Source organism: Aspergillus clavatus, genomic scaffold, assembly GCF_000002715.2.
Source record: "Aspergillus clavatus NRRL 1 1099423829800 genomic scaffold, whole genome shotgun sequence".
Taxonomy (NCBI): Eukaryota; Fungi; Ascomycota; class Eurotiomycetes; order Eurotiales; family Aspergillaceae; genus Aspergillus; species Aspergillus clavatus.
Window position 1 is genome coordinate 842,068 of NW_001517099.1, and position 25,225 is coordinate 867,292.

Genomic DNA, 25,225 nt, shown 5'->3' on the forward strand with positions numbered 1-25,225 from the left:
GTTAGCGAGGAGTGACGTTCTTGACTGTGGAAAGCTTCCCGGAGTCCAGACTTCCAATCCAAGCTGGCCAACTCGTGGAACTCGCAAGGAAGCTTCCGATTCCCCGGCCCCATCTGGTGTGCTTCTCTTTATCTAGGTTCTCCGAGACCAATAGGTACGTACCTACTTACTGTGGTATGAGGTACGAAAACACACTAGGTGCCTAGGTAAGGTAAGTACTCCGGTTGAGTATGGTATGGTACTCCGTCATGGAAGTACTTACAACGTTCTGTACAAAACTTCCATTGGTGTCTCCCGGCCTACGTTGGATTGCTTCATTGTCAGGGATGATAATCCTCTTATTCCTTAGGGTGTCCTGTAGCTATCGGAGAGTGCTGTTTTAGCGTAGTATAATTTCTCTAGGTAGATAGATAGATAGATATCTTACCCTGTAGGTTGTTCTTTAGGTACAGACTGGTACGTTGGTAAGGTATCTTGCACCCACCGTATGTACCGGTATTTCATTTCTTGATTGTTTCGTATGTTACTCCCTTGGGTTTCCCTCTGGTCTTCCCATGCCTGTGGTTCCCAGCAGGGGGTCCACTAACAATACCCAGTAAGTTGTAACGCAGTGGGCTCCCACTCCCAGGAATGCGCTCTCCACTCCAGTGTGGACATGCCAACTTTCCCCCCGTTCCCACTACGAATCTAATTCAAGTCCACTAAGTCACTAACTAAAGCACTAAGTCGGTCCCAGTTCTCACCGCCGGATCTGCTGGTCTTGTAACGCTCCCGACAGGAGACAAGTAAGTCAGCCAGTACTCAGTAGCTGACCTAGTAGTAGGTAGTACCTAATAGTGTAGTAAGGAAGTTAAGTAAGTACGTACCTTCGAATAGAGTGCCGGAATGCAATAATAATAATAATATTCTAATAATTCCAATCATTATGATAAATGGAATTTACCACTGGGTATACAATAAGTCTGTTGAATGCCTGATTTCCTCTATTTTATTTTATTTTATTTTATTTTATTTATTATTATCATCATCATTTTATTATTTTACACTCCCTTCTCTGTTCTTTTCTTTTTCTGACCTTTGGGACGTTAAGTTGTTTTATATTCCTTCGATAGCACTTCTGTACTTACTGAATTCTTCTTGTTACATGTTTTGTCTTCTTCCTCTTCTTCTCCCTGCAATCGTCTCTTTGACCCTTCGTCTGTATACCTTCAGACCATCCGAGTAAACCCCCTCGGATGACTTTGTAACATCGTCATTCTCATCCTCTGTTCGCTTTCTTTGAGAAAGAAACAGACATCGGCAACAGGAATTCCCGTCTATCTATCTATCTAATCTACTATATCTCAACATCATCATCATCTTCTTCTTCTTCTATCCTTCTAACCATTCCACCCATTCACAACCGTCAAGCTGGCTACTCTAGGGATCACCGTGTTGAACAACCCCTCCTATTCCAACCCAGTCCATCTCTCCCATCAACAATATCATTCGCTGTCTGGCTACTCGCTCGCCCAACCCATCGGCTCCCTCTCTCATCCTTCTCTCTCTGAGTCACATCGGGAGAGAGGGGGCCCTGCGCCATGCCCCCATCCCCAGCGGCTGTCTCACGAAAGGAAACCGGAGCATATGTCACAGACTTCGCCAGCTTCTGCCCCGTTAACGCACGATGGTCTTCGGCCAGAGACCCGCGGGTTGCCCGACAAGAAGCGAGCTCGCGTGGACGATGAAGCACCGTCAGCCGAGGGTCCTGATCCCGTGCATCCTCGGCCGCTCTCGTGGCAGCCCTCTGCGCCAGTAGAACCCCCGTTGCAAGCTGCCCAACTTCGCTCCATCGGCGTCCATTCTATTCTGAACCCCCCCGCCAAATCCGCTCCGGCTGCACTGACGGATCTGGGTAGAGACGGGCTGAGTCTGGGACGGCTGCAGCCGTCTGCCTCGTCATCCTCTGCTTCGTTGTCTTCTGCTCCCTCCTCCCATGTCCGAATGCCCTCTTCGCCTACAGTCCGTCTGGCCTCTCCATCGATACAGCACGCAAAACGGCCTTCCCTCTCGCCGGGGTTGATGAGCCGCCAGATCATCGCACCTGCCTCCCCCACTGCTCGGTTCGTGGGATCCGCCGGGCCCTATGCCCGGAAAACTAACACATCACAGTCTCCCTTGGTGCAGTCCCCCTTGGCTCAGGAGTCACGGCCGGGTCTGTACCGGATGGCTTCTGGATCCCCCCTGCCCATGGACTCGAGTCATATGTCCGACAGTCAGGCTCCAGTGGCCGCCTCCATCCATTCCACGCCAACGTTTCACAGCCGTCGAGTCAGCACCAACCCGACCCCGACCCCCAGCTCGCACGAGGCGAGCCCTACAACGCCCGTGTCCGTCTACAGTCCGTTCGGACGATCGTCACCCGCGATCACGGGCCTCGGTGTGACGCAACCGGCCTCATTCGTCCAGTTACCTCAATACGGGACAGCAGAGCCGGTCAGCCGACTGCCGTCGGTAGTGCCCGGTCCTCTACATGCAGGGAACGAGCAGGCGGCCATGGGGGGATCGGCCCCGAACACCCCACCGGTGCCGGGGATGATCCCGTGCATTCTGGATCTCAAGTCCGGGTCATCGAGCCAAGCGGAGAAGCGCAAGGCGAACAGCGACGCCTCAAGACGGTTCCGCAACCGAAAGCGGAACGAGATGCAGATGGAGCAGAAGATCACCGCGCAGCAGGACGAGATCCGTAAGCAGCAGGAGAAGATCCAGGCGCTGATGCAGGAACGCGATCATTATCGGTCCGAGCGGGACTTCTATCGCGAACATGTCAACCGGCTGGTCCCGCCGGGCCAGATCCCGCCCCGGCCAGCCTCCCCGGCCGCATGTCGATCGACCTCGGAGCGAGACGCGGAGACCACATGGTCCGGTGGTGAGACGCGAGCTGCCGTGGGCCCAGCGGGCCATCTCAACCCCACTGGATCACCGCTGGGGTCGAGCTCGCACTCGCCGGGCAGCTGGCACAATGGAGCCTCTTATCCCGCGCCGGCCGAACGAAACATGGTGTCCAACGAGCCGCAGACGAGACCGATGTCGCAGCTGTCGGAGAGTTGGACCCGTTCCTGAATGACGAGTCATGGAATATGAAGCACATCTAGTCTGGACATTCAATTCGACCCAGGACGTTGACGAGATTTCTGTTGAATGTATTTATTATTATCATTTTATTTTCCTCTTTTCCTTTTTTTCTTTTCCTTTTTTTCTTTTTTTTTTGTTCCTTTTCTTACCCTCTGGTCCGCCGCGGAAGATTGATTTTCTTTTAAAAAAAGAAGCCGGCGAGACCCTGCTGTTACTGTTGCTGTTTTGCTGTTGCTGCTGCCATGATTTCCCCCAGCTTTTACACATCATTGCTTTGCATTGAGAGGCAGCATTCTCTGGGAGAAAGCTTGCTCGCATCCCGGAAGACAGGTGAACATTGAGTGTGACCTGCTGCGAAGATCGGTGGATGTGTTCTGCTTTTTTTTTTTTTTTTCTTGCTGCTCACCCTTTGCAGATATCCTGGTCTGAGACTTGAGACTATCTAGCTGCCTATATACGTTTTCCGACGAGCGCGCAAAGCGAGATTGCCGTGCAGGTTGCACCTGCTTACGTTGACCCTTGTCTTCCAATTCACTTTCATTTCATTTGTATATACTCTATTTTTCTTTTCTTTTCTTTTTCGCTTGTTGTTGGTGGCTCGATTTAGACTGGCGGGTGTTTTGGGGAATGCGTGAGATTGCATTTACATTTCCATTCACAGTTACTTACATTTTTTTTCCACCAATTTGATTGATATTGATTGGTATCACATTCGTCCAATGCAACAAGAACGCTGGCCTTTTTTTTTTTTTTTTTTTTTTTCTTCTGTATATTGTTTGGAGTCACCTGGGGTCGCATCGATGCCCCCCATGCATTGGGATACGATACGACTTCAATAACCGAACTCTGAGCTGACCGCACGCCTCAATGGTCCGACTCTGACTGTCGATCGTAAGATACCACTTGTCCCCTCATTTTGCCCGGGAGTGCCGACGACTCGATGCAAAGCGTCAGATCCTCGCCATAAAAAAAAGAAAAGAAAAAAAAAGGAAGACCCACGGGATTCGAGTGCCGACTCCATCAGCGTGAAACAGGCTAACAGCAATATCCGATGAGGGGAGAGGAAGAAGGGAACGAAACGTTTCTTCAGCGATTCTCAAACCTGCAGGTGTTGGTTTTTTTTTTCCCTTGTGAAAGTGCTGATCTTCCTGGAGCCCTGGATGCTTCAGAAGTGCGCTTCCCCTTCCCTCAATCATCAATCCCATAATCGCAGGATCATAAGCTGCCGGATCGGTGCAGAACCGGGCCTGGGGGGAGAGAGAGTGGGGGGACTATGGCTATGCTGAAGAAGGATGCCATTGAGTTAGTTAGTTAGCATTGGCTCTGCAGGGATTGATCGGATGTGGGAACACTGGAACACTGGAAAATGCGCTGATTGTTTTCTTTTTTTTTCTTTTTTTGTGGTTCCTGAAGATGGTTTATCACCACGTTGTGCTGGGGTGGTGTTCCATTGGTGTTTTCATGGCGAGGGATGAGAGAGAGAGAGAGAGAGAGAGAGAGAGAGAGAGAGGTATCTCGACTGCTACCTATGCTACTACTGTACTCGGTAGAGTCCAACTAGAGGACTGACTGAGTTCTGACAGGGTGCAAGTGGGCTGATGGCGTTCCCGCGTAGCTTCGTATTGTTGCACATTAGCTCAAGCTTCTGGATCGAGGAATACCTGCTCTAGTCTATTATTATCTCTACTCTGTACTACTAGAAAGTTAGACTTGAGACTTCGTCAAGCTCGGCTACGCTTTTTTTTTGTTTTTTTCTGTTTTGGGCCGAACTAGAAGAGAGCAGCGACGGGAAGGGCTCCACCTGAGGCACGCAGGCACACAGGCTCACAGGCACTCAGGCACACAGGCACATAGGCACCAAAGCCTCTCTGCCTCAGGCACCGACTTCGCTGCCAACCAATGCCACGGCTCCTCCCACGTGGATGCCGCGTCCAGCCTATCACATCCGCGCACATCACCACGGCCCAATTTCAATCAAGGAGAACAAACCATCCCTGGCCATATTGTCTGAAGAGTTCGAAGCCTCTCTCTCTCCCCCTCTCTCGCTTCGTCGGCGATGGCCCCATCAACCTCGCTTCATTGGACGTGTTTCTTGACTTTCCCCCCTCCTTCTCCCATCTCGGTTCGGACGCTTGCCCGTTCTATCCTTCATCTAATCTATCTAGCACGCGACAGTCCAGTCTAAACGAAGTCCCTGAACCCTGTTCGATCGGGCCGTGAGCAGTGCTCCACTGGGTTTCAACTTCCCCGTGTGCAGCCGGTGAGGGTCGTGTTCCGCTATCGCCAATAGCCCAATTAGGCAGGCTATTTGGGGGGGGGGTCGTGCCTTGTCGGTTTTGTTTTGGCCGGAACTCAATATGAGTCCGACGGTTTGCCATGGGACGTCTATATAAAGACTGGGTGGTCCGGGGGAAGGATGAGGAAGAAGCAGTAGCAGCACAGCAAAGAGAAAAACAGGACTTCTTGCTTCAACGCTTGTGTACGGGACAGCGATCATCACTTGTCGGCATCATGGGTACTTTTGCGTTTCTGCTCTCGGTGTCGTATCTTCTGGCCGGGTGAGTTTTTGCTTGCTTTGCTCGGGATATGATGATGGTGCTAAATCTGATGCAGAGTGTCGGCGGTGCCTCGTCAGCACGCCCAGACCAAGGCATGCGATACCCCCGAGGAAGGGTATCAGTGCTCTCCCAAGATCTCCCATCTGTGGGGTCAGTACTCGCCCTACTTCTCCCTGGATGAGGAGCGGGCCGACTCCAGCGATGTGCCGGATGACTGCGAGGTCACCTTTGTGCAGGTGCTGTCGCGCCATGCCGCGCGGTTCCCCACCGCTAGCAAGAGCGCCAAGTACAAGAAGCTGGTGAAAGCGATCAAGGCCAATGCCACGGAGCTCAAGGGCGGCTACCAGTTCCTGAAGACGTACGAGTACACCCTCGGCGCGGACGACCTCACGCCCTTTGGCGAGCAGCAGATGGTCAACTCCGGCATCAAGTTCTACCAGAAGTACAAGTCGTTGGCCCGCAAGGCGGTGCCCTTTGTTCGCGCCGCCGACTCCGGCCGCGTCATCCTCTCCGGCGAGCGCTTCATCCAGGGCTTCCAGAAGACCAAGGAGGCGGACCCCAAGGCCAAGAAGCAGGCCGCGCCCGTCATCAGCGTGATCATCCCCGAAGGCGAGACCTTCAACAACACCCTGGACCACGGCGTCTGCACCAAGTTCGAGAAGGATGAGTCCGGCGACGCGATCGTGGACAGCTTCGTGGCCCTGTTCGTGCCGCCCATCCGTGCCCGCCTGGAGAAGAACCTGCCCGGTGTGAAGCTGAAGGACGGGGACGTCGTCAGCCTCATGGACATGTGCTCCTTCGACACCGTGGCGCGCACCGCCGACGGCAGCCAGCTGTCGCCCTTCTGCAACCTGTTCACCCACAAGGAGTGGCTGCAGTACGACTACAAGCAGTCCCTGGACAAGTACTACGGCTACGGCGCCGGCCACCCGCTCGGCCCCGATCAGGGCATCGGCTTCGTCAACGAGCTCCTCGCGCGCATGACCCAGACCCCCGTGCAGGACCACACCTCCGTCAACACCACCCTGGACTCCAACCCGGCCACCTTCCCCCTGAACCACACCATCTACGCCGATTTCTCCCACGACAACACCATGGTCTCCATCTTCTTCGCCCTCGGCCTGTACAACAGCACCGAGCTCCTGTCCAAGACCTCCGTCGAGTCCACCAAGGAGTCCGACGGCTACTCCGCCGCCTGGCTCGTGCCCTTTGCCGCCCGCGCCTACTTCGAGCAGATGCAGTGCAAGGGCGAGAAGCAGCCTCTTGTCCGCGCCATCATCAACGACCGGGTCGTGCCGCTGCATGGCTGCAACGCTGACAAGCACGGCCGCTGCAAGCTGGATAAATTTGTGAAGAGCCAGAGCTTTGCCCGCTCTGGAGGCAACTGGGCCCAGTGTTTTGCTTAGACAGGGGGGGGGGTTCTGCTGGAGGGGGGGGGGATGCATGATGCATTGGTTTTCTGAGTATCTCATCTTATGATCATATCCTTTTTTGAAAAAAACAATTTCCGTCTAGAAATCAATCTCAATTGCACACGGCAGTAGTGATAGCAGCATCTAGTATACAAGAACATCCCACCCTTGGTTGATTTACACTCATTCATTCACTCCCCCTTCTCCAACCCCTTCTCCTCACCATCCCCCGACCTCTTCACCAACCTCTTCGGCTGACTATTCCCATACGCTGCCCACCCATCAATCAGCCCACACACCCACCACGAAACCAACCACCAAGAAAAAAAAAAAACAAGCATAGTCATCAGAAACAAGGAATAAGAAATCACAAATACATACCCCGATCATACAACACCCACGACGTATACATCAATATCGGCAGCGCCACGATCGTTGATAACCACCTATTCCCCTCCCCCCCCGGGCCTCCCGCATCAGCATCCTTCATCACCAATCCACCAATCCACCAATTCACCAGGGGCAGGTAGGGGTAGGGGTAAGGGTAGAAGCCTTGCTTACCTCCTCGCGGCGACTTTGTATTCCCGCGTCTGTCGGATGTCTGTCACAGCTGGACTGCGCCCGTGACCGCGACCGGCGGCGGCGGCGGCGGCTCGTCGTCGTTGACGCTCTGAGGGGGTTTGGGGGTCGATGACCACGCGGGGTTGGGGGGTGGGCATTTTTTACTTATCTTTGTTTTTTTTCTTTTTTTTTTCTTTTCTTTATGTTGATCTTGATCTATGGGGGTAGTGGATTGAGGAGGAGAGAGAGGTAGGTAGATTGGTAGATAGATAGATAGATAGAGGATAGAGTGGGTTGTGAGTGAGTAGTAGTGAGTAGGGTAAAGTAAGGTAAGGTAAAGGAAGGATGTTGAAGGGGCGTGGAAAAAAGTTGGCCTTGGGGCCTTGGGGCCTGAGGCACGTATCTATAGAATGGAACTACTGCCGTATTGACTACGGAAATATTGTCTACAGCTGAGTTGAAGAGTGAGAAACCAGTAGTGATATACTAAATTCACCGAATTTATTACCCCGTTAATAGCACACGCTTTATCACGCTTCTATCAGTATCGACCCGTTGCTTGCGCCGGATCTAATGCAATAACATCCCCTCCCCTGCCATCGTACAGACTGAAACAAAGGGAAAAAAATAAGAATACATATCTGCCAATGGCACCTCACACCTCGAGTGTTAGTTCTAGAATAATAAAAAAAAAAAATCCGCAGGGTTGCTGGCTAGGGGAGGTCCGCTGCGTCAAGCTCGGCCCAGTCACCTTGACCACACCCGCAGAGGGACGAAATTGGAAGGGGAAAAGAAGAGGAAGACAAAAAAAAGTAGATGCTGAAACAAAAACGCTGGGAGAGAAAATGACAGAACAGAATGCAACCGATTTTTTCCACTAGATGTGTTTGCGCTATGCTTTGATGCTGAAGACCGGTCCGGACGCCCCGCTGTGTACAAAACAGGCTTGATTAAAGATGTAGAGGCAATGGTGTCGCGAAGAGAAGAGAAAATAAGAGAAGAGAAGATGGCGGATACAATCAAGCAGGGATATCGGAGAGGAAAAGAACAGATGAAATGGTATGGAGGAGACGAAAAGTGGCGATGAAGCGTAAAGTAGGAGTAACGCATATCCCAATATGGAAATCTGGAAGGACGCCAGACCAGCTGACCTAGAGAACAATGGGACGGGAATGTCTGTAAGTGGTGTATCCAAACTCAAGGCAGCCGCATCTGGTGAAACCCTGAAGCGAAGACGTTATAAGACAGATGATATGGTGATTGTAATTTGAGACACTGCTCTGGTGTCATCTGAGTGACTACCGATGGAAAAAAAAGTGGCAACCGGTTAGACACTCTTGAGACCCTCCTCCAATTGAACCTGGGCTTCCCCCGGTTTCCCTGAGATACCGACGGCTGACTTGCGGGCTTGAGCCCGAGATGCTCTCTCCTCCGCATGGCTCTGAAAGTCCGCCATCAGAGCCGCTGCGGCACGACGCCGCGGGCGACCACTAGGAGTCAGTGCCAAGGCCTGGTTGGCCGGACTAGCTGGCTCCGGCGAGGGCTTGCACTTCTTTGGTGATTCGGTCGCGGCCATGGCTCCATTGGTGTCGGAGAAACGGCGCTTCTTCGAGAGACTGGTCGGTTGATCCGCTCCCGCGATAATCGCCGCTACCGCCGCTGCCTTTTCGGGGTTGGAAAACCGAAACTTAATCTTGAGAGTTGGCTTTTCGGCAGCGGCGGCAACAGCGGTAGCAGCGATAGCAGGAGGATTGGTGCGCCGCCGTTTGGAGCCTGAGCTGGTCTCTGAGGAATCCTTAGCAGGCTCCGTGCGCCTTCGCTTGCGCGTGCTACCGACGGGCTTTTCCACCTCCTTCGAGATTTCTTTTTGCCCTGTACTGTCGTGCTGTGTGATCAGCGCCTCGATGTCTGCGACTGACATGGTCCGGTCCACTGGGATGCCCCTCAGCCGGGCGGCATCTCGCGCCCTGACCTTGGCCTTTTCCTCATCCACGTTTTCGAAACGAAAGAAACTCGTTTGCCGGGGGAGATTGCGCTCCCCCAGGCGCGGAGGATATCCGAAGACCCGGTCCTTCTCCGCCTGCTCCCGTGTCCTGAACCGCCCCGGCGGCTGCGGCAGTTGGTCGTCCCCGTAGGTGTTGGCGGGATGCACCCACTCATAGTCGGAGGAGACAAAAACATACTCCTCGCCAAACTTGTTAAGAAGACCTGTATGTGTCCAGCCATCCTCGTCAGTCCAAGGCTCAGAAACTTTCCTATTATCCAAAATGTATGGCAAGCTCGAGGTTAGCCTACTTTCTCCCCCGGACCCCGCCTCTTGTCGGATCTGTGACAGGTTTTCCGCCTCGAACTCCTGGCGCAGGCTCTCCATCTTCGCCTCAAGCCCTGCGTCCAGCGCGGGATCTTCTGCAGATACAGCCGCTGCCGCGAAATCAAACAACTGCCTAGCAATGGTCGCCGTATCAGGCTGTTCAGCAGCAGATGGGACATGCGAGGTCTGCGTGGTTGGCGGGGCCTGCTGGGCCACGTCTCCCTTTCTCTGTCCCATGACCTCTCCAGAAGTGGAGTCGGCTTTGCTAGACGGAGGCCTGGACCGGCGGAACTGGCGCTCCGACTCCAAAGATTCCAAGGCCCTGATAGTGGGCTTGCGGACGCGTGTCGAGGCTCTAGCTGCAGCAGATGCGCCAGTAGACAGGCTAGTGGGGGATCCTGAGCTGTCCACCTGGCCATCAAGGCCGAAGGCATTGCCGTACATCTCCGGTGCGTAGTCAAAGTGGAAGCCATCGCTATAGACTTGCATGGGAGTCCCATCGACGCTGTCAGCAACTTCTCGATTGCGGGGAGTAGCATTCAGGGCCATGAGAGGGACCGGGGAGTCCAGAGCTTTATCGACGTTCAACATTTTGGCGGCGGCAGCTTTTGCTCGCGAGCTGCGGGTGTTCAGGGTGTGGGAAAGAGGTTCAGCCGCATCATTGGTTGGACCAGGGAGAGGAGTGGTATGAGATGGTGTCTGTTGTGCTGAGTCTATGATTTTGCGCATTGCTGCGGCAGACTTGCGGTCTCGCCGACGGCGGGATTTTGCAGTAGAGTCACGAGCAGGTGCGCTGGCTTTGACGGCGGCAGTTGCAGACTCGGTCGCTCCAATCCCTTTCTTCGTGGTAATGGATGGGGTGGGCTGTGGAATAGAGTGGTCCATGGAGTTGGTAGCGGGCTTACATGCCTTCATGCTAGCTTGAGATGCAGTTTTCGATTTATGGTGACTGCGAGCCGGCGTCGAAGCACGGGACGCCGAGGCTTTCGAAGGCTTAGCTGAGGTCGCTTCCTTTTTATGCTCAGTAGCATTGTTGAGAGTTGCAGGCATGGACTTTCTCGCCTTCCGGCTGTTCTGCATGGGAGTCGAGGCGACGATAGATGACTTGGATTTTAGCTTGTTCTTGTGTTTGCCTAGCAGCTCGGTCGTAGTAGAAAGAGACTTGCGTTTCTTCTGTGGATCTTTCAGAAGTAGAGTACGCAAATTCGACTGCGACTGTGGAGCCTTTGCCTTGCGCTTGGAGTTGGAGATGGGTGTAGCCAGTTCATGCTTCTGGGAGTCTTGATTATGGCTATTTGGTTGTCCCGGCTTTTTGTGGTTGCTTTTCTTGACCTCAGACTTGACCTCTGGAGCAATAGAATCTCGCTTCTGAGTCGAATTCTTGGTTTTACCTGGCTGTGGGGTCTTGAGATCACCTGGGGGATGCTGAGAATGGCACCGCTTCGTGGAAGACAGTGATTCATCAAACGAAGAGGCGAGAGGGGTTGGGGGAAGGGAATAAGAGGTTTGGGCCATTTTGACGCTATTTGACTCAGGTTCTCGTGTTGACTTCTGTGATGGACGGGAAGAGCTACGTCGAGAGTGGGTTCTCTATGGGAAGTGTTAAATAAGGAGAAAGATCAGTTAATGGCGGAATACCTACTAGAGCGGTGTCAAATAGAGAGGAAGAATCCAAGGGAGGGACATCCTGAGCAGCAGAAGCCCTTTTGGCCACTGTACTTGCCGTCAGCATCCAGCGTGTTAACCATGGGCAGGACCAAAGCTCGACCGAGTTAATGGGTGGTCGGACAGCATGCGGTGCGCGTCGCAAACAAGAAGCTTACTTTTGAACAGGTTCAGAGGCTGTCTCCGTAACACTCTTTTGCTACACCCAGTATCGATTCTTGATATGCAGATGTCGCAAGTCTAGAAGAAGAGGAATGCGATGGTAGGCGTCGGAATGGAGCGGATATGAGGATATGAGGACGCCTCGACACGCGAAGAACAATTTCTTATATCTTTTCTGCCCCTAAAACTATACGCAGAAGATGTCAGTTAATGCTCCAGACCAGAGTATGTCAGGTTTCAACGGCGACTGGTAACAGCAGTTGGAGAGATAGCCACTCCGCATCCTGCACAGATCGTAGACCAACAACCCGAAGATCCACCTACCAATAACTTTGTATCCTCAGTCTTTATAGTCCTAAAGTATAAATATCGATGGTCGAATATTGTAGAAACAAGCCAGATCGAACGTCGCAGCGTTGGGTGGCTGCCGGTGTAGCGGAGGCGAGGAGTTGGATAGCGATCGACTCGGTCGACTTGCAAGCGCAAAAGGACCCCTGTAATTAGAGAGCTGCGGGGAAAAACATGCTCGGAGGAAAGTGCAGCGATAAACGATGAAAACAACGATGCCAGAAGATAGCTGCAGCGGCGAGAGAAGCCGGAAGGCGATCGAGGAGTTCGAGGATATGGTGAGGTGTTTGGCCGACAGCCCAAACTGCGAGAATCCGGGAAAGAAATTAGGGCTTGCGGCGAGCAGGTGGACGTCGATGCCCCAAGTTACGTATGTACGGGCAGTACTGTAAACCCCTGTAAGGTATGTATGGAGGGCGCTTATCAGCAGCTCCGCAGGTTATTGTTAGCGCTTCCGCGATTCTGCAGCTCCAATCTTGACACAACAAACAGCTTTCCAGACACTCTATTACTTGTGTCTCTCAACTCTGTGCTGCTGTGTTTATCCTCTCCTCGGGGTCTTACAGTCAAAATTCAGAATGCAGCTCTGGAACACGGCCCTCCAGCTCTGTCTGTTGGCTTCGGCTGCAATCCCGACCGCAGCGGCATCCTCGTGGGGGTTTACTGATGCCACCGTGTCAGTTCAAACCAAAGGTGCAGGCGTTGGAACTGGACTGAAAGAACGGTATTCAATCATTTCAGACAGATTTAAGCAGCCATTGGATTGAACTAATTCTCAATAACGATGCAGAATCCCCGACAACAAGCCTCTTTCCAAGCCGATCGCTCTTGGGAGCTCCGACACCCTCAAGGTGATCCTCACCGCGGAAGAAGGAAGCTCTGCGAAACGCGCCCACCAAGTCTTTCTTCTCCTCGAAGACCCGAAAACTGGCCTTGATATCTCATATCCCTTCACCGTCAAAGACAATGGCAAATCCAGATTGGAGCTGGTCAGTTGAATCAGGTGTGAATTGAGGATGGTGAAGTGGTCCCAACAGCTAACGCGATTCGGCCCTTTAGACTCAGAAAGATCTCCCCGTCCAACTCCTCGCAGCCTCCGAGCCATTAGATGCCAGATTCCTCATCGGCTCCTTCGGCAGCGCTCAAGCATACAATAAAGCTGCCTTCCAGCTGAGAGTCGCCCGCAACTCCGACCAACCGCTTCCGACCGTCGAAATCCCGCGATACGGCCGACTCCCCGAGATTCACCACATCTTCAAGGCCGATGCGCAGAGTCCTCCCGTTGTCGTGACTTTGGCCTTTGTTGGAATGGTGCTGGCTGCCTTTCCAATCTTGGGTGGCCTGGTGAGTTTTTTTCCCTCCCCACGGATCGATATGGCCTGTTTCTGACTTGTCTCGTAGTGGCTCTACATTGGCGTGAACCTCAATCATCTGCCGACTGCCTTCAAGGCGGCTCCCGCCGCCCATGCGGTGTTCCTGGGATCTCTGCTCATCATCGAGTGGATCTTCTTCCTCTATTACACCCACTGGACCCTCTTCCAGGTGCTTCCGGCCGTTGCGGCTGCCAGTGTCGTCGCGTTCATCAGCGGTAGCCGCGCTCTAGGAGAAGTCCAGGGCAGACGTCTTGCTGGGCTGCGGTAGATGCGCAAGTACTGGATATATTGCGCTCGGAGGACGGGAGATAAGCTTGTACTAGTACGGAGCGGAGCTGGTTCTGGTATACTACTACATCTAGCTTTACATAGTAACACTACAATCACCTCACTATTCACGGTCACTACAAAACCTCTATGAAAATTTTAATCTGGTCCATCAGAAAAATTCTACCCTTTTAGTAGATGAGTTTATATCTAGTTGAAGTTTCCTGACGTCACTTGCGCGGCGACAACAATTGACCCAGTCGGGCTAGTCCGGCGGGTCTCAGAGAACTTCCACCAGCTCTCCAAATCTCCAACTCGACTTATACTATCTACTCCGTACACTCTCAACGATTCCCATCTCTCAACAACAGACACACCCTCTCACAGGAATGGGCGCCTCAGCATCCAAACCCGCGCGGTCGGCTGCAAGCACGGCCTCGCGCCGGCAATATCCCAAACAGCCATCCGCTGCCTCGAGGGCCGCTGCTCCACGCCCTCAAACAGAAACAAGACAGCCTCAACGACAACCACAACCACCCCGAAGTCCGCCTCCTCCACCAACACCACAGCCCAGGGAACAAGCATCGACGGTGAAATCATCAGGTGCGTAACTACTCTCAAAACAGGCATAACACAGTTGGTTCCAAGAAGCTAAGTATAAGTACAGTCATCGACCTCGACGGCCGCGATCCTGACTTCGCCGCTTCTCTCCGCTCCATCGGCCCCGTCACCCCTAACCCAACCTTCTCTCGCACCAGCGCCTTCAACCCGCGGTCCGCCGGCGCCCCGACCACCCAGCCCGGCCAGCAACCCGTCTTTCCCACGGCGACGAACCCGGCTCTCCTGGTGCTGGCGGCGCGGCAGAAGATCGCGACGGCCGCGGAGGCGGAGGTGGAGGAGATCGGGCGGCCCGGGTTTGCGGGGCGGGAGTTCCTGGATGCGTTTACGATCCGGCAGGCGCTGACGATGCGGGATCGGCAGGGGTTGAGCGAGGGGGAGATTGAGGGGGTGTTGAGGTTGAAGAAGGGGGTGTTGGAGCGTTTGGGGAGGAAGGGGGTTGTGGGGGAGGTTGGGTAGATGATTTGTTGGGTACTATTGATACTAATGTGTACTATTATTCGTGATGGGAGCGAGGTCTTTGATTCATCAGCGTACTATATGAGTGAGTGGGGTGGTCTTCTATGCGGCGCGGGAGGCCAGTCCCTCCTCAACAGGCTTCAGCTTCTCGGCCAGCTCGAGCATCCATTTCTGTTTGCTGGCGTCCGCGAAGAGAGGGTACGGTCTTCGACACGCGGCGCTGGTCTCCGGATAGCCCAGCATCTTCGCGACGACCCATTTGCTCCCATTGATGCCGCCCTTGGCGAACGCCCACTCGGCTGTTGCGGCTTGCAACTGCAGCTCCGTAGCTTCCTGCGTCTTCCCGGCCTTATACAGCTCGTACAGCTCGACACACGTCTACCATCACCATCAGCTACCATTTTCTTCCCAGAAATTGCCCACATGAACCTCGCACAGAAACTCACCCGCGGATACAAATTCGCCATCCCCGTAATCGCCCCAATGGCCCCCACCGCCATCGCCGGCCCCATCCAGTCAATCTGCCCACTGAGCACGGCGAACGGCGGCTCCGCCGCCGCCGTCACCCGCGGCACCTTCCCGATCCCGCCGCACGTCAGCTTGACGCCGGCGATATTGGGGTGCCTGCTCAGCGCGACCAGGATCTCGGAGTCGAGGTCCAGCCCGGCCGCGACGCCGGGGTAGTTGTATAGCATGACGGGGAGGGGGCTGTGGTCTGCGACCTCGGTGAAGAAGGCGAGTATGGCGCCCGCGTCCATGGCGAAGTGGAAGTAGCTGGGGACGAGGACGAGGGCGAAGTCTGCCCCGGCGTGGTGCGCGGCGACGGTCTCGTCGATGACGGCGCGGGTGGCCTGGCCGCTGCAGCCGAGGGTGATGGTTAGCGAGGGGCGGTTGAGGCGGGTTGCGAGCGTGCGGGTGAGGTTGACGAGGGAGGTTTTTTCGGCGGTGCTGAGCGTGACGGCTTCGCCGTTGGAGCCGGCGAGGACGACTGTGGTGTGGGTTTAGTGGGTGGATGGGCTTTGGGGGTTGGTTGAGGGAGACGTACTGCCGTGGAGACCGGACTGGATGAGAAAGGTGAGGTGTTTCTCCTGGGTGGCCCAGTCGATGTCCTGGCGCGGGTTGTCCTGGAAGAAGGTCAGGGAGGGGACGTGGATGCCCCCTGGGTAGACTGTGTTTGATGGCATGTTGAGGGCTCTGTGCTGCTGTATATGATTGATGGGGGGCAATGATCTCGGCCTTTCTTGGTTTTATATATATATATATATATATATATATACCATGTCAGACATGCCCGGGGTATATAGTCTTTCGGATGCTCGCCGAGATGAGACTTCACGAGGTTCATTCCCCCTCATCTCGGCATTCTGAGCGAGCGAAGGATGTCTGCAAAGTTGACACGTTGGGCATCAGTGATCAGATCAAGTCTCTTCACCTCATGTTCGGGAGTGAGAGTGAGTGTCCAGTACCATCATCGCTCTGGTTACTTCCTGTACGTAGATATATCACCTCCAGCGCATCTCGATCCTACGATTTATTGAACGCGAGCGATTTCAACAGCATCGCACTGATTCCATGCTACAATCCATAGCTGTTCCTACTTCCAGACTCGCACAGGCAATATCTGCAACTGGGGTTTTTGAGTAATTGTTGCCAACTGTATCGGCCATTGGGCGTGTTGCTATTGTCTGAAGAGTTGAAACTGCACCTCTGCTGTCTATGCTGGCCTGAGTGCGAGGTTCGTTCGGATGGCTTCCAGTTCTATCAGAATACTGTCACACGCAAAACAATGGAAGCAGAACCTTGGAAGAGCAACTATATAGATGGTGAAATAGTTCGGATAGGTGAAGTGAGAGAGATATAGGTGACTCTGCCGGCAGAGACCTTGACGAAAAATGTGCCTGGCATAAGATAGACTGAGCCGTTATCCACCTTCAGCCAAGAGGATTCCAAGGATATGATCGACATACCCCAGAATCAACTGAGAATAGCGAGTTAGTGACGACGGTTACTGAACCCGATGTCCCAGAATCAAGAATCACATCCGGAGTTACTCCGTGGCCAGCGGGGTCTTGTTAAACTGGGCCATTGGATCCAAGAGTTCTGTATACTTACGGAGAGAGCTCTAGCCTATTGATTCAATTGTCCACGGATTAATAAATACTGCTCTTGTACGCTGAGTGAGACAAGTACAACAAGACGCACGAATGCAAATCACAGCACGCTTGATTTCCCAACAGAAACGCCATGCAACAAATAAAACACCAAAAAGAAAAGAAAACATCAACACTGACAGGCAGCATCTACCAGGCAGAGTGACCCCCGTCCATGCGCAGATCGCTGCCGGTCATGAAGCTGCTAGCGTCGCTCAGCAGAAACACAGCGGCACCACGGTACTCGTTCGGGGTGGACAGACGGCCCAGCATGTTCTGCTTGGGCCATTCGTCGCGACGCTCGGGGAACTGAACAAAGAGCTGTTCGACCATGGCCGTGACGATGTAGCCGGGGGAGATGGTGTTGACGCGGATGCCATACTGACCCCACTCCATGGCGAGATTGCGGCCTAGTTGGATAACGGCGGCCTTGCTGGCGTTGTAAGCGGGACAGATCAGACCCTGGTCGTCGTAGTTAGTATCACCATGTTATGTTGTATGGTTGATGCAACTGGGGATAAATCGCAGAACGAAAAGTCAAGTCAAAAGCGGGGGATGTCCCGAAAGCAACGCATCTCTGTACAACATTGGTTGCCAGGACAAGGACCAGGGCTGCATGAACATGAAGAAAGAAAAAAAAAAAAAAAACGTACCCGATTCGCAACAGTACCACTCATACTGGCAATTAGCGCAATGCTGCCTCCGTTCCCAAACCGAATCATCTGCTTGGCCACCGCCTTGGAAGTCATGAACACGCCCGTCACATTGACCTCAAACATGGTGTTTGCGTCCTTGGCCGAGTACTCCAGGGCTGGGGTCTCCTGTTGGATGCCTGCCGCGGCAACCAGCCCGTCCATCCGGCCCTCGATATTGGCGATCTCCTCCACCGTCCGGTCCAGCAGTTCGGTGTCACGCACGTCGATGCGACGGTAGTGTAGCTCCGTGCCCAGTTCTTCCTTGGCGCGTTTCTGGATCTCGAAGAACTCGGGGGACTAGATATCACCGACGGTCCGGATGGTTAGAAAAGCCGATGAAGGGAAACAACAACAACAAAGAATAAAGTGATGAAAGAGCAAACATACGGGTTCTTCGAGACGGTCCAGTCCGTACACCTTTGCGCCGGCTTCCAGGAGGGCTTCGGCTTGCGTCAGACCAAGTCCTCGCGCCGCACCAGACACAAGGACGACCTTGCCAGCCAGGCTGAATTCAGGCATACGGGACTTGGAGCCCAGGCAGAGGTCGGCCTGTTTGGCAGCCGGGGCGATAGGAGTGTCGGTGGTGATGGAGACAGACATAATGGTGTTTGAAGATATGATTTTTAAGAGGGGTCTGAACAAAGGTACGAAGGGCTTAGTATCGCTTCAGTGAAGTCAAGAGTTGCGTAGAATAAAGAGATAGGCATCAGAGGAATCAGGGCTGATCTTGAAGCATCTCAGGCTACTTATATACATTACGATGCTGAGGGTCCTGGTGGGTAGTACGACGGTCTCTACAATCCCACATCCCAATGGAGATACTCATGTGAGCAGTCGAAATATGGAAAAAGCGGCCATATTTACTGATGAGAATGGAAATTATCCATCAGTCTCCAGAAAACGTCGCAAGGGAGTGTTGATGGATGCGGTCCAGACCCGGGGAATGGAGTAAACACATAGGCGGATTTCCACTGTTCCTCAGTAGGCTAGGTAGGTAGACTACTCATGTTTCCTGCATGATACCGCTTAGATCTCTTCTTCAATGGTGTGTTCTCCATAAACATGGATCAATCTAGACTATTTACAGCATACAATTCTAAACAAGGTATCTCATATATCCACTGCTAGAGCACTTGATCACCGGTAACCCACAACCAAGACAAGACGAGAGCAAATGAAAACAATCAGTATACCCAAGTCATAATGAAACAATGCATGACCCAGCTTGATCTCATACCTACGCTGTTTCCCCCCAAACTCCAGCCAAACAGATGGTCAACTATCACTGAACCCCGGATATCCCAATCAGGTAATCCGGACCGGAGGCGACCCGAGGACTTCAAAGAACGCCATCGTTCTAAGAATATCCAAATAAAAAAAAAAAAGCAACCCAGGGTCTGCGCATCGGAAGCCGGGGCAGTCTGGACTTTGGGGTCACGAGGCCATGGCTTATGCAGTTCTGGAAGGCCAGATTCGGGACTTGAGGTTGCGGAGTGCTGTGCGGGATGTCTCACAGTAACTAATGACTAGACTAGTGTTTAACTGTTTGTAGATACTAGATACCCCATATTCGAAGATTCCACAGAGACTCCACGCGTCTGGTAGTCTACATGCTTTTGGAATTTGGATGATCACGAATCGTCGACGATCATTGGACTTTGATATCTAGTTCATATGCAGGAGAGAGCGTGATCAGGGCCAACGGTTGCAAATGTCAATAGTATGCAGCTGTACAGTGTATCTACACCCTTGGATGAGTGAAAGCGCTCCCTGTCACCTTCTGATACCCCGTAGACTATAATTACCCGAAGTCTAGCCGTCAAGTTTATTATTACTGGTGGTCCTACTGTGGTCAGCCCTTACGGTTGTGGTCAAACGGACCATCGGCCTGCGACGTCCAATTTGCGCACTATCGGAAATGATAACAAGAAATACTTCATGCAACTTCAATTGTTCATTTAGCCATCTATCAATAATTCAACTGACCGTGTGACCATCTGATTCTTAACTTGCTAGTTATCGCTCGGGAAGAATCATAAGAGGCGAACCCACTGGAGCTAAGTAGCTAATTACCCTTTTGGGACTTCCGGGATGCTTCCACGGACCACGGCACAATGAGTCTGGGGTCTTGACCTCAATGCTTACCCCACTGATACACTTGAACCAGAGTTTATCATCTTTGGGTTAGCAAAGACTCGATCAAGGATGAACAAGGGGTGAGTCCTATGCCTAGCATTCTCGTCGGAGTCATTCATCGGGGTCGGGAGTTGTTATTTCGAGGTTTTCTCCCAGCCCTTCGGGATGCCTGCCTGTTAGCTGTCTATTCACCATGTTCAAAAGCTCCCTGAGCTTTCCAGGGATTAAATTTGGATTTTCCTCGTTCTTTCCAGAGTGGAAGTGTAACCTTCAAATCCAGCTGCTGGATTTGACAAGGTTGACGGATCATAGCTGACCTAATGATCTAGCATCGCTAGCGAGGAGTCAACATTTGCCATGGCTCGGTCGTCGTGGCCAAGCCTATATGGTTGCGGCGGATTTTCGCTTGACTGTCAATCCATAATTTTTAAGGCCTGCGGGGCCAAGCTGGGTGGTGCACAGGAGCGTTCAACAGAGAAAGATAAGTCGTTGAGACCACTTGGCTTGGGAAAGATAGTCGATATCGACTAGGACTTCACAGCAATCGAGGTGATTCAGGTATTGAGGTGGTTTCTCAGACACAAGTAATATTCAGTAGATTGACGACTGTTGATTCGTTTTGCTCAATGTTGTTCCTGAATTTTCAAGTCAATAATCATGCAAACAACTTCAGACCAGACTAGTTGGTTATTAACTTGTGATTCTCAGTCCAGGCTTAGGATGATCCCTCCGTTGTCGAGAGAACCTTAGCCTGCTGGAGCTGACAGCAGACCAACAATAGTTGACAACCCGCCAGAGATATCCCCTTTCCCTGGCTCGTCCGAGTGCTGGTACAGGAAAGAATAAGTACGTGTCTGTTTTATCAAACAGAATTTCATTGTGTTGCCTTGTCGTGAGCTTCATTAACCAAATATATAGTGCCCTCTTGTATAGCAGGGGATTTCGTCATATCCTCCAATTTGCGTGGTGCGGCTGATACTCGATATGAGAGTTCTTCTATGTCTTAATGCGAGACACTTTCTGCGCCTCATGGCAGAATATAGCCCAATTCTCATTGCTTAACATAGGGGTAAACAAAAAGCCACAGGATTCAACTAGTCGATCCTTACAGGGCGTGATAGAGACTGCCAGACCAACAGGGGGTGTCAAATACCACCTGCTATATATCACCGCCCATTATTCCCTATGAACAGTTGCAGCAAGTAGACTTCCGTCTGTCCATCTGCATAGCCTCCCTTCCTGTCTAGGATGTCCTAAAGTAAGTTGACCCAAGCTGATTTTCGAATGGAGACTAACTCGCAATAGTATTCTTCACAAACATCGAACGGGGAGAAAAGCATCTCCAACTTCCCTTAAACTTGGGGTTGGATACATCCCTCAACCTTCATCGTAACCACTGCCTTCCTGCGCACCATATCTGGCTGACGTCGAGAGCTACCGTCATCGACACGACACCTAATACTACCACGTTCTTTGTGGGATCTCCCGCATTCTCAATCAAAGCCAAATTGACCAATATCGAAGATGGTGTGTCTGTAGTGGAGGATGGATTCCTTGATTACAAGTTCTTGGCGTGCTGGACTGTGACAGGCAGTCGAGCTGGTGAAATGCATCCGTCAGATCCTCTTCATCACAGAAACCAGCAGTCACTGGTATACTTGAAAGAGTATGTAAGGGTTACATGTTTTCGGCCGTTCGCACGCGCTTCCAAGTTCGCGGATGATCTGAATCCAAAGACGAAAGCCCTGCTTGTGGTTTTTGGAGAGGGTGGCTATTCCTGCGCATGATATCTTGGGGCTTTCCAATGCACCAAGAGGTATTGGGGGAGTAAATAATAGTTAACGCATCTCAATGATAAACACCCATCTGTCCACTTGGTATCTTTGCGGTTCAAGCCATCGAAGTAAACGGAGATATTGTACAGAGTACTTTATGTATTTCGGGGCGTCCTCATAATTCACATTCATGGCGATTCGAACACAATCGCAACAGTGGGGGCTGAGATACGGCAATTTGCAAGCCATTGTGGATCAATATAGAATTGTGAACCATAGAGACTCATATTATTAAGTTTTTTTTTTTTTTTTTTTTCAGCTGACAGAACCGACCGAACATTGGATCTCTGGTGGCATAGATAATCATCCAATGATCCAAAGCCTCCGGCTCCCAACTTTTGGCTGAAGTGGGCAATGACTCCATGGCCCTAGACTTCTTTTATTAAGCGCACACGAAGAAGCCAATTAGAGCCCTATCATCCAAGACGAACAATGCAGAGTGGACACGGTGTAGATACTGTGTTCAGTGCTCGCCTCTATTCACAATATCACAGTACTGTGTAAATCCCCATGTTGACCCATCGTTCCAGTGACACATGTCCAAGTTATGGTTCCACATGCATTGCATAAACCACGCCTTCACGGCTGATTTATGCATATGCATCGAGGCTGTCTCAGGGACAATAATAACAGCCCGGTGTCACATGGCGCGGATGAGAACCTCGAAAGTACTTAGAAGACATTTCGAAGCCAAATCCTCGACCCCAACTTCCCTCTCGGCAAAATGATCACAGATTCACAGGTAAGCTGAGTAAATAGCTGATAGAGAACTGATTACTGACACGACAACTCCACAGCCAGCTCATCCGGCGCAGACTCCAACACTATCGATCATGATCGAATGACGATGCAGACACTTGCACTAACATGCCGAGGATCCGCTCATCCAGTCCATTTTTTGGCCCTTTTCAGCTTAGACTAACGGAATCACCGGACGATCGGTCAAGACTTGAATCCTAGGCTTGACATTACCAATGAATCTCAAGCTTCGCATGAGCGGTTCTGATTTCACTCAGTTCCGAACTTCAATTTGCTCCAATGACAGTTTATCATTATTCGATGATGGAGACTAAAAGCATAAAAGCACCATAGTCTGTTGTTGTTCGCATTTCCCAAGACCCCCCCAGCATGCTTGGCTACGCTCCGATCCACTGTTCAGAGGTGAAGACCCCTGGCTAAGGGACACCGCCCCATTTCAGTCAAATGTCGAATCATGGCTGTCTTACATGGCAGGTAGGGCTGAGGGGAGGGTATATCTTTCACTGAATCCCTCCTCCCCGGCTGTTCTTGGTCCGCACGCAGTCATTCATTTTCTCTTTTCATTTTTGCGTCAGCTGGCGATTCTGCGCTTCCTGAGATGAAGCCTACGACGATTGTTTGTGCCCTCGCTGGTCTATTGCCGGGTAGGTGGATCCCCCCTTGTTCAAAATTTGTCTACCCCCTCGGTTATCGACTGCTGTTCTTCACTACTTATCTGAACATGAGTTTGAGACTAACAGACACCATCAAACGAAATAGGTGTGGCCGCCGCTCCCGGACCTGTTCGTAGTGAGGATTTGATCCTGCAGCGTGCTCTGCCTAACGCCCCTGATGGATATACTCCGAGCAAAGTCGACTGCCCGCCCAGCCGTCCTACCATTCGGAGTGCCGCTCGCTTGTCGCCCGATGAGGTATCATGGTTGAAGACACGTCGAGAAAAAACAACCTCCGCGCTGAAGGATTTCTTCAACCATGTTAAGATCAAGGACTTCGATCCGGTCGGCTATATCAACCAGGTTGCTGGTAATATGTCAAATGTTCCCAACATTGGTATTGCAGTCTCTGGCGGTGGATACCGGGCATTGATGAACGGCGCGGGTGCGATCAAGGCTTTTGACAGTCGCACGCCGAATTCGACGAGCAGCGGCCAGCTAGGTGGATTGCTTCAGTCAGCCACATACTTGGCTGGTCTAAGTGGTGGCTCATGGCTGCTCGGCTCCATCTACATCAACAACTTTACGACCATCTCTGACCTGCAGACTTACGAAAAGGGTGCCGTGTGGCAGTTTCAGAACTCGATCTTCGAAGGGCCTGATGGGGATAAGATCCAAATTCTGGATTCAGCATCTTACTATAAGGCTATCAGTGATGCGGTGTCTGGCAAATCCGATGCGGGCTATCCGACCTCTATCACAGACTATTGGTAATAGCAGCATGGATATCTCAAGATTGACTGTAGTCTGCTAACTTAGGCCACAGGGGTCGTGCTATATCGTATCAGATGGTTGACGCGCCGCATGGTGGGCCAAGCTACACCTGGTCCTCCATTGCGAAGACCGATACTTTCAAACAGGCCGAGATGCCAATGCCTGTGGTTGTCGCCGACGGCCGTTACCCCGGAGAGCTTCTAATCAGCAGCAATGCAACTATATATGAGTTTAATCCTTGGGAATTCGGCACTTTTGATCCTACAGTTTTTGGGTTCGCTCCTTTGGAATACTTGGGTACGAAATTCGATGGAGGATCCGTCCCCAAGAATGAGAGCTGTGTGCGTGGCTATGACAATGCTGGCTTCGTCATGGGAACTTCTTCCACCCTCTTCAACCAGTTCCTTCTCCAAGTCAACTCCACGGCTCTGCCCGACTTTTTGAAAACCGCCTTCACGAGTATCTTGGAGAAGGTCGGTGAGCATGATGAGGACATTGCGCTTTACGCTCCTAACCCATTCTATCATTACTCCAACAACACGTCCCCCAATGCCGATCAGTTGGAACTGGATTTGGTGGATGGTGGTGAGGATCTGCAGAACATCCCGCTACACCCATTGATTCAGCCGGAGCGCCATGTGGATGTCATCTTCGCTGTTGATTCTTCCGCCGATACAACCTGGAGCTGGCCCAACGGCACTGCTCTTGTAGCTACCTATGAACGTGGCTTAAACACTACCGGCATTGGCAATGGTACTGTCTTCCCTGCGGTCCCCGACCAGATCACCTTCGTCAACAATGGCTTGAACACCCGACCTACCTTTTTCGGCTGCAACAGTTCTAATATGACTGGCCCCTCCCCTCTTATCGTGTATCTTCCCAACTATCCCTACATGTCCTATTCCAATTTTTCCACTTTCCAGCCGGATTATACGGAAAAGGAACGAGACGACACCATCCGGAACGGATATGATGTCGTGACCATGGGCAACAGCACCCGGGATAGCGAGTGGTCAACTTGCGTCGGTTGTGCTATCCTCAGCCGCTCCTTCGAGCGTACCAACACCAAGGTGCCAGAAATCTGTGGTCAGTGCTTCCAGCGGTATTGCTGGGACGGCACGACCAACAACACGACACCAGCAGAATACGAGCCAGTGACTCTCCTGAAAAGCGCAGCCTCTGGAATCGCGCCAAGCGTTCTCGCTAGCCTCATGGCTACATGTTTTGCCCTTTGGGCATTACTATAGCCTTGTCCGTTGTACACACACACACACACTCATATATACAGACATATATACATCTATATCTATCTCCCTCTCTTTTTTGGTCGCTTACCGGTCAATTTCTTGGATCATATTTGAAATAAATTTAGGTG

The 25,225-nt window shown here is 52.1% G+C and overlaps 8 protein-coding genes across 8 annotated transcripts, besides 14 other annotated features; 5 read left to right on the forward strand and 3 right to left on the reverse strand.

Annotated features, from left to right (window-relative positions):
- The first annotated feature begins 984 nt into the window (after window positions 1-984).
- Window positions 985-1,013: a microsatellite.
- Window positions 985-1,014: a microsatellite.
- A 612-nt stretch (window positions 1,015-1,626) lies between these two features.
- Window positions 1,627-3,102, forward strand: ACLA_047990 (uncharacterized protein; the record flags this gene model as incomplete). The annotated part of the gene is made up of 1 exon (XM_001271755.1): window positions 1,627-3,102. The coding sequence occupies one exon, from the start codon at window positions 1,627-1,629 to the stop codon at window positions 3,100-3,102; it is 1,476 nt and encodes a 491-aa protein (XP_001271756.1).
- Window positions 3,103-3,319: 217 nt separating this feature from the next.
- Window positions 3,320-3,355: a microsatellite.
- A 498-nt stretch (window positions 3,356-3,853) lies between these two features.
- Window positions 3,854-3,879: a microsatellite.
- Window positions 3,880-4,079: 200 nt separating this feature from the next.
- Window positions 4,080-4,106: a microsatellite.
- Window positions 4,107-4,587: 481 nt separating this feature from the next.
- Window positions 4,588-4,623: a microsatellite.
- Window positions 4,588-4,624: a microsatellite.
- A 294-nt stretch (window positions 4,625-4,918) lies between these two features.
- Window positions 4,919-4,971: a microsatellite.
- Window positions 4,972-5,625: 654 nt separating this feature from the next.
- ACLA_048000 (histidine phosphatase family protein) lies at window positions 5,626-7,078 on the forward strand (the record flags this gene model as incomplete). The annotated part of the gene is made up of 2 exons (XM_001271756.1): window positions 5,626-5,672; window positions 5,728-7,078. The coding sequence occupies 2 exons, from the start codon at window positions 5,626-5,628 to the stop codon at window positions 7,076-7,078; spliced, it is 1,398 nt and encodes a 465-aa protein (XP_001271757.1).
- An 810-nt stretch (window positions 7,079-7,888) lies between these two features.
- Window positions 7,889-7,934: a microsatellite.
- A 688-nt stretch (window positions 7,935-8,622) lies between these two features.
- Window positions 8,623-8,652: a microsatellite.
- A 320-nt stretch (window positions 8,653-8,972) lies between these two features.
- Window positions 8,973-11,471, reverse strand: ACLA_048010 (putative GPI-anchored cell surface glycoprotein; the record flags this gene model as incomplete). The annotated part of the gene is made up of 1 exon (XM_001271757.1): window positions 8,973-11,471. The coding sequence occupies one exon, from the start codon at window positions 11,469-11,471 to the stop codon at window positions 8,973-8,975; it is 2,499 nt and encodes an 832-aa protein (XP_001271758.1).
- Window positions 11,472-12,709: 1,238 nt separating this feature from the next.
- ACLA_048020 (putative oligosaccharyltransferase subunit ribophorin II) lies at window positions 12,710-13,772 on the forward strand (the record flags this gene model as incomplete). Its single annotated transcript, XM_001271758.1, has 4 exons — window positions 12,710-12,855; window positions 12,922-13,120; window positions 13,191-13,475; window positions 13,533-13,772. The coding sequence occupies 4 exons, from the start codon at window positions 12,710-12,712 to the stop codon at window positions 13,770-13,772; spliced, it is 870 nt and encodes a 289-aa protein (XP_001271759.1).
- A 388-nt stretch (window positions 13,773-14,160) lies between these two features.
- ACLA_048030 (uncharacterized protein) lies at window positions 14,161-14,848 on the forward strand (the record flags this gene model as incomplete). Its single annotated transcript, XM_001271759.1, has 2 exons — window positions 14,161-14,374; window positions 14,439-14,848. The coding sequence occupies 2 exons, from the start codon at window positions 14,161-14,163 to the stop codon at window positions 14,846-14,848; spliced, it is 624 nt and encodes a 207-aa protein (XP_001271760.1).
- A 102-nt stretch (window positions 14,849-14,950) lies between these two features.
- ACLA_048040 (dihydrodipicolinate synthase family protein) lies at window positions 14,951-16,032 on the reverse strand (the record flags this gene model as incomplete). The annotated part of the gene is made up of 3 exons (XM_001271760.1): window positions 14,951-15,226; window positions 15,295-15,836; window positions 15,894-16,032. The coding sequence occupies 3 exons, from the start codon at window positions 16,030-16,032 to the stop codon at window positions 14,951-14,953; spliced, it is 957 nt and encodes a 318-aa protein (XP_001271761.1).
- A 64-nt stretch (window positions 16,033-16,096) lies between these two features.
- Window positions 16,097-16,123: a microsatellite.
- Window positions 16,097-16,124: a microsatellite.
- A 1,024-nt stretch (window positions 16,125-17,148) lies between these two features.
- ACLA_048050 (putative short chain dehydrogenase) lies at window positions 17,149-18,293 on the reverse strand (the record flags this gene model as incomplete). Its single annotated transcript, XM_001271761.1, has 3 exons — window positions 17,149-17,460; window positions 17,652-17,990; window positions 18,081-18,293. 3 exons carry the CDS (start codon window positions 18,291-18,293, stop codon window positions 17,149-17,151), a joined length of 864 nt encoding a protein of 287 aa, XP_001271762.1.
- A 3,607-nt stretch (window positions 18,294-21,900) lies between these two features.
- Window positions 21,901-21,920: a microsatellite.
- A 1,101-nt stretch (window positions 21,921-23,021) lies between these two features.
- On the forward strand, window positions 23,022-25,097 carry ACLA_048060 (lysophospholipase family protein; the record flags this gene model as incomplete). The annotated part of the gene is made up of 3 exons (XM_001271762.1): window positions 23,022-23,067; window positions 23,183-23,846; window positions 23,903-25,097. The coding sequence occupies 3 exons, from the start codon at window positions 23,022-23,024 to the stop codon at window positions 25,095-25,097; spliced, it is 1,905 nt and encodes a 634-aa protein (XP_001271763.1).
- Window positions 25,098-25,110: 13 nt separating this feature from the next.
- Window positions 25,111-25,149: a microsatellite.
- The last annotated feature ends 76 nt before the right edge of the window (window positions 25,150-25,225 follow it).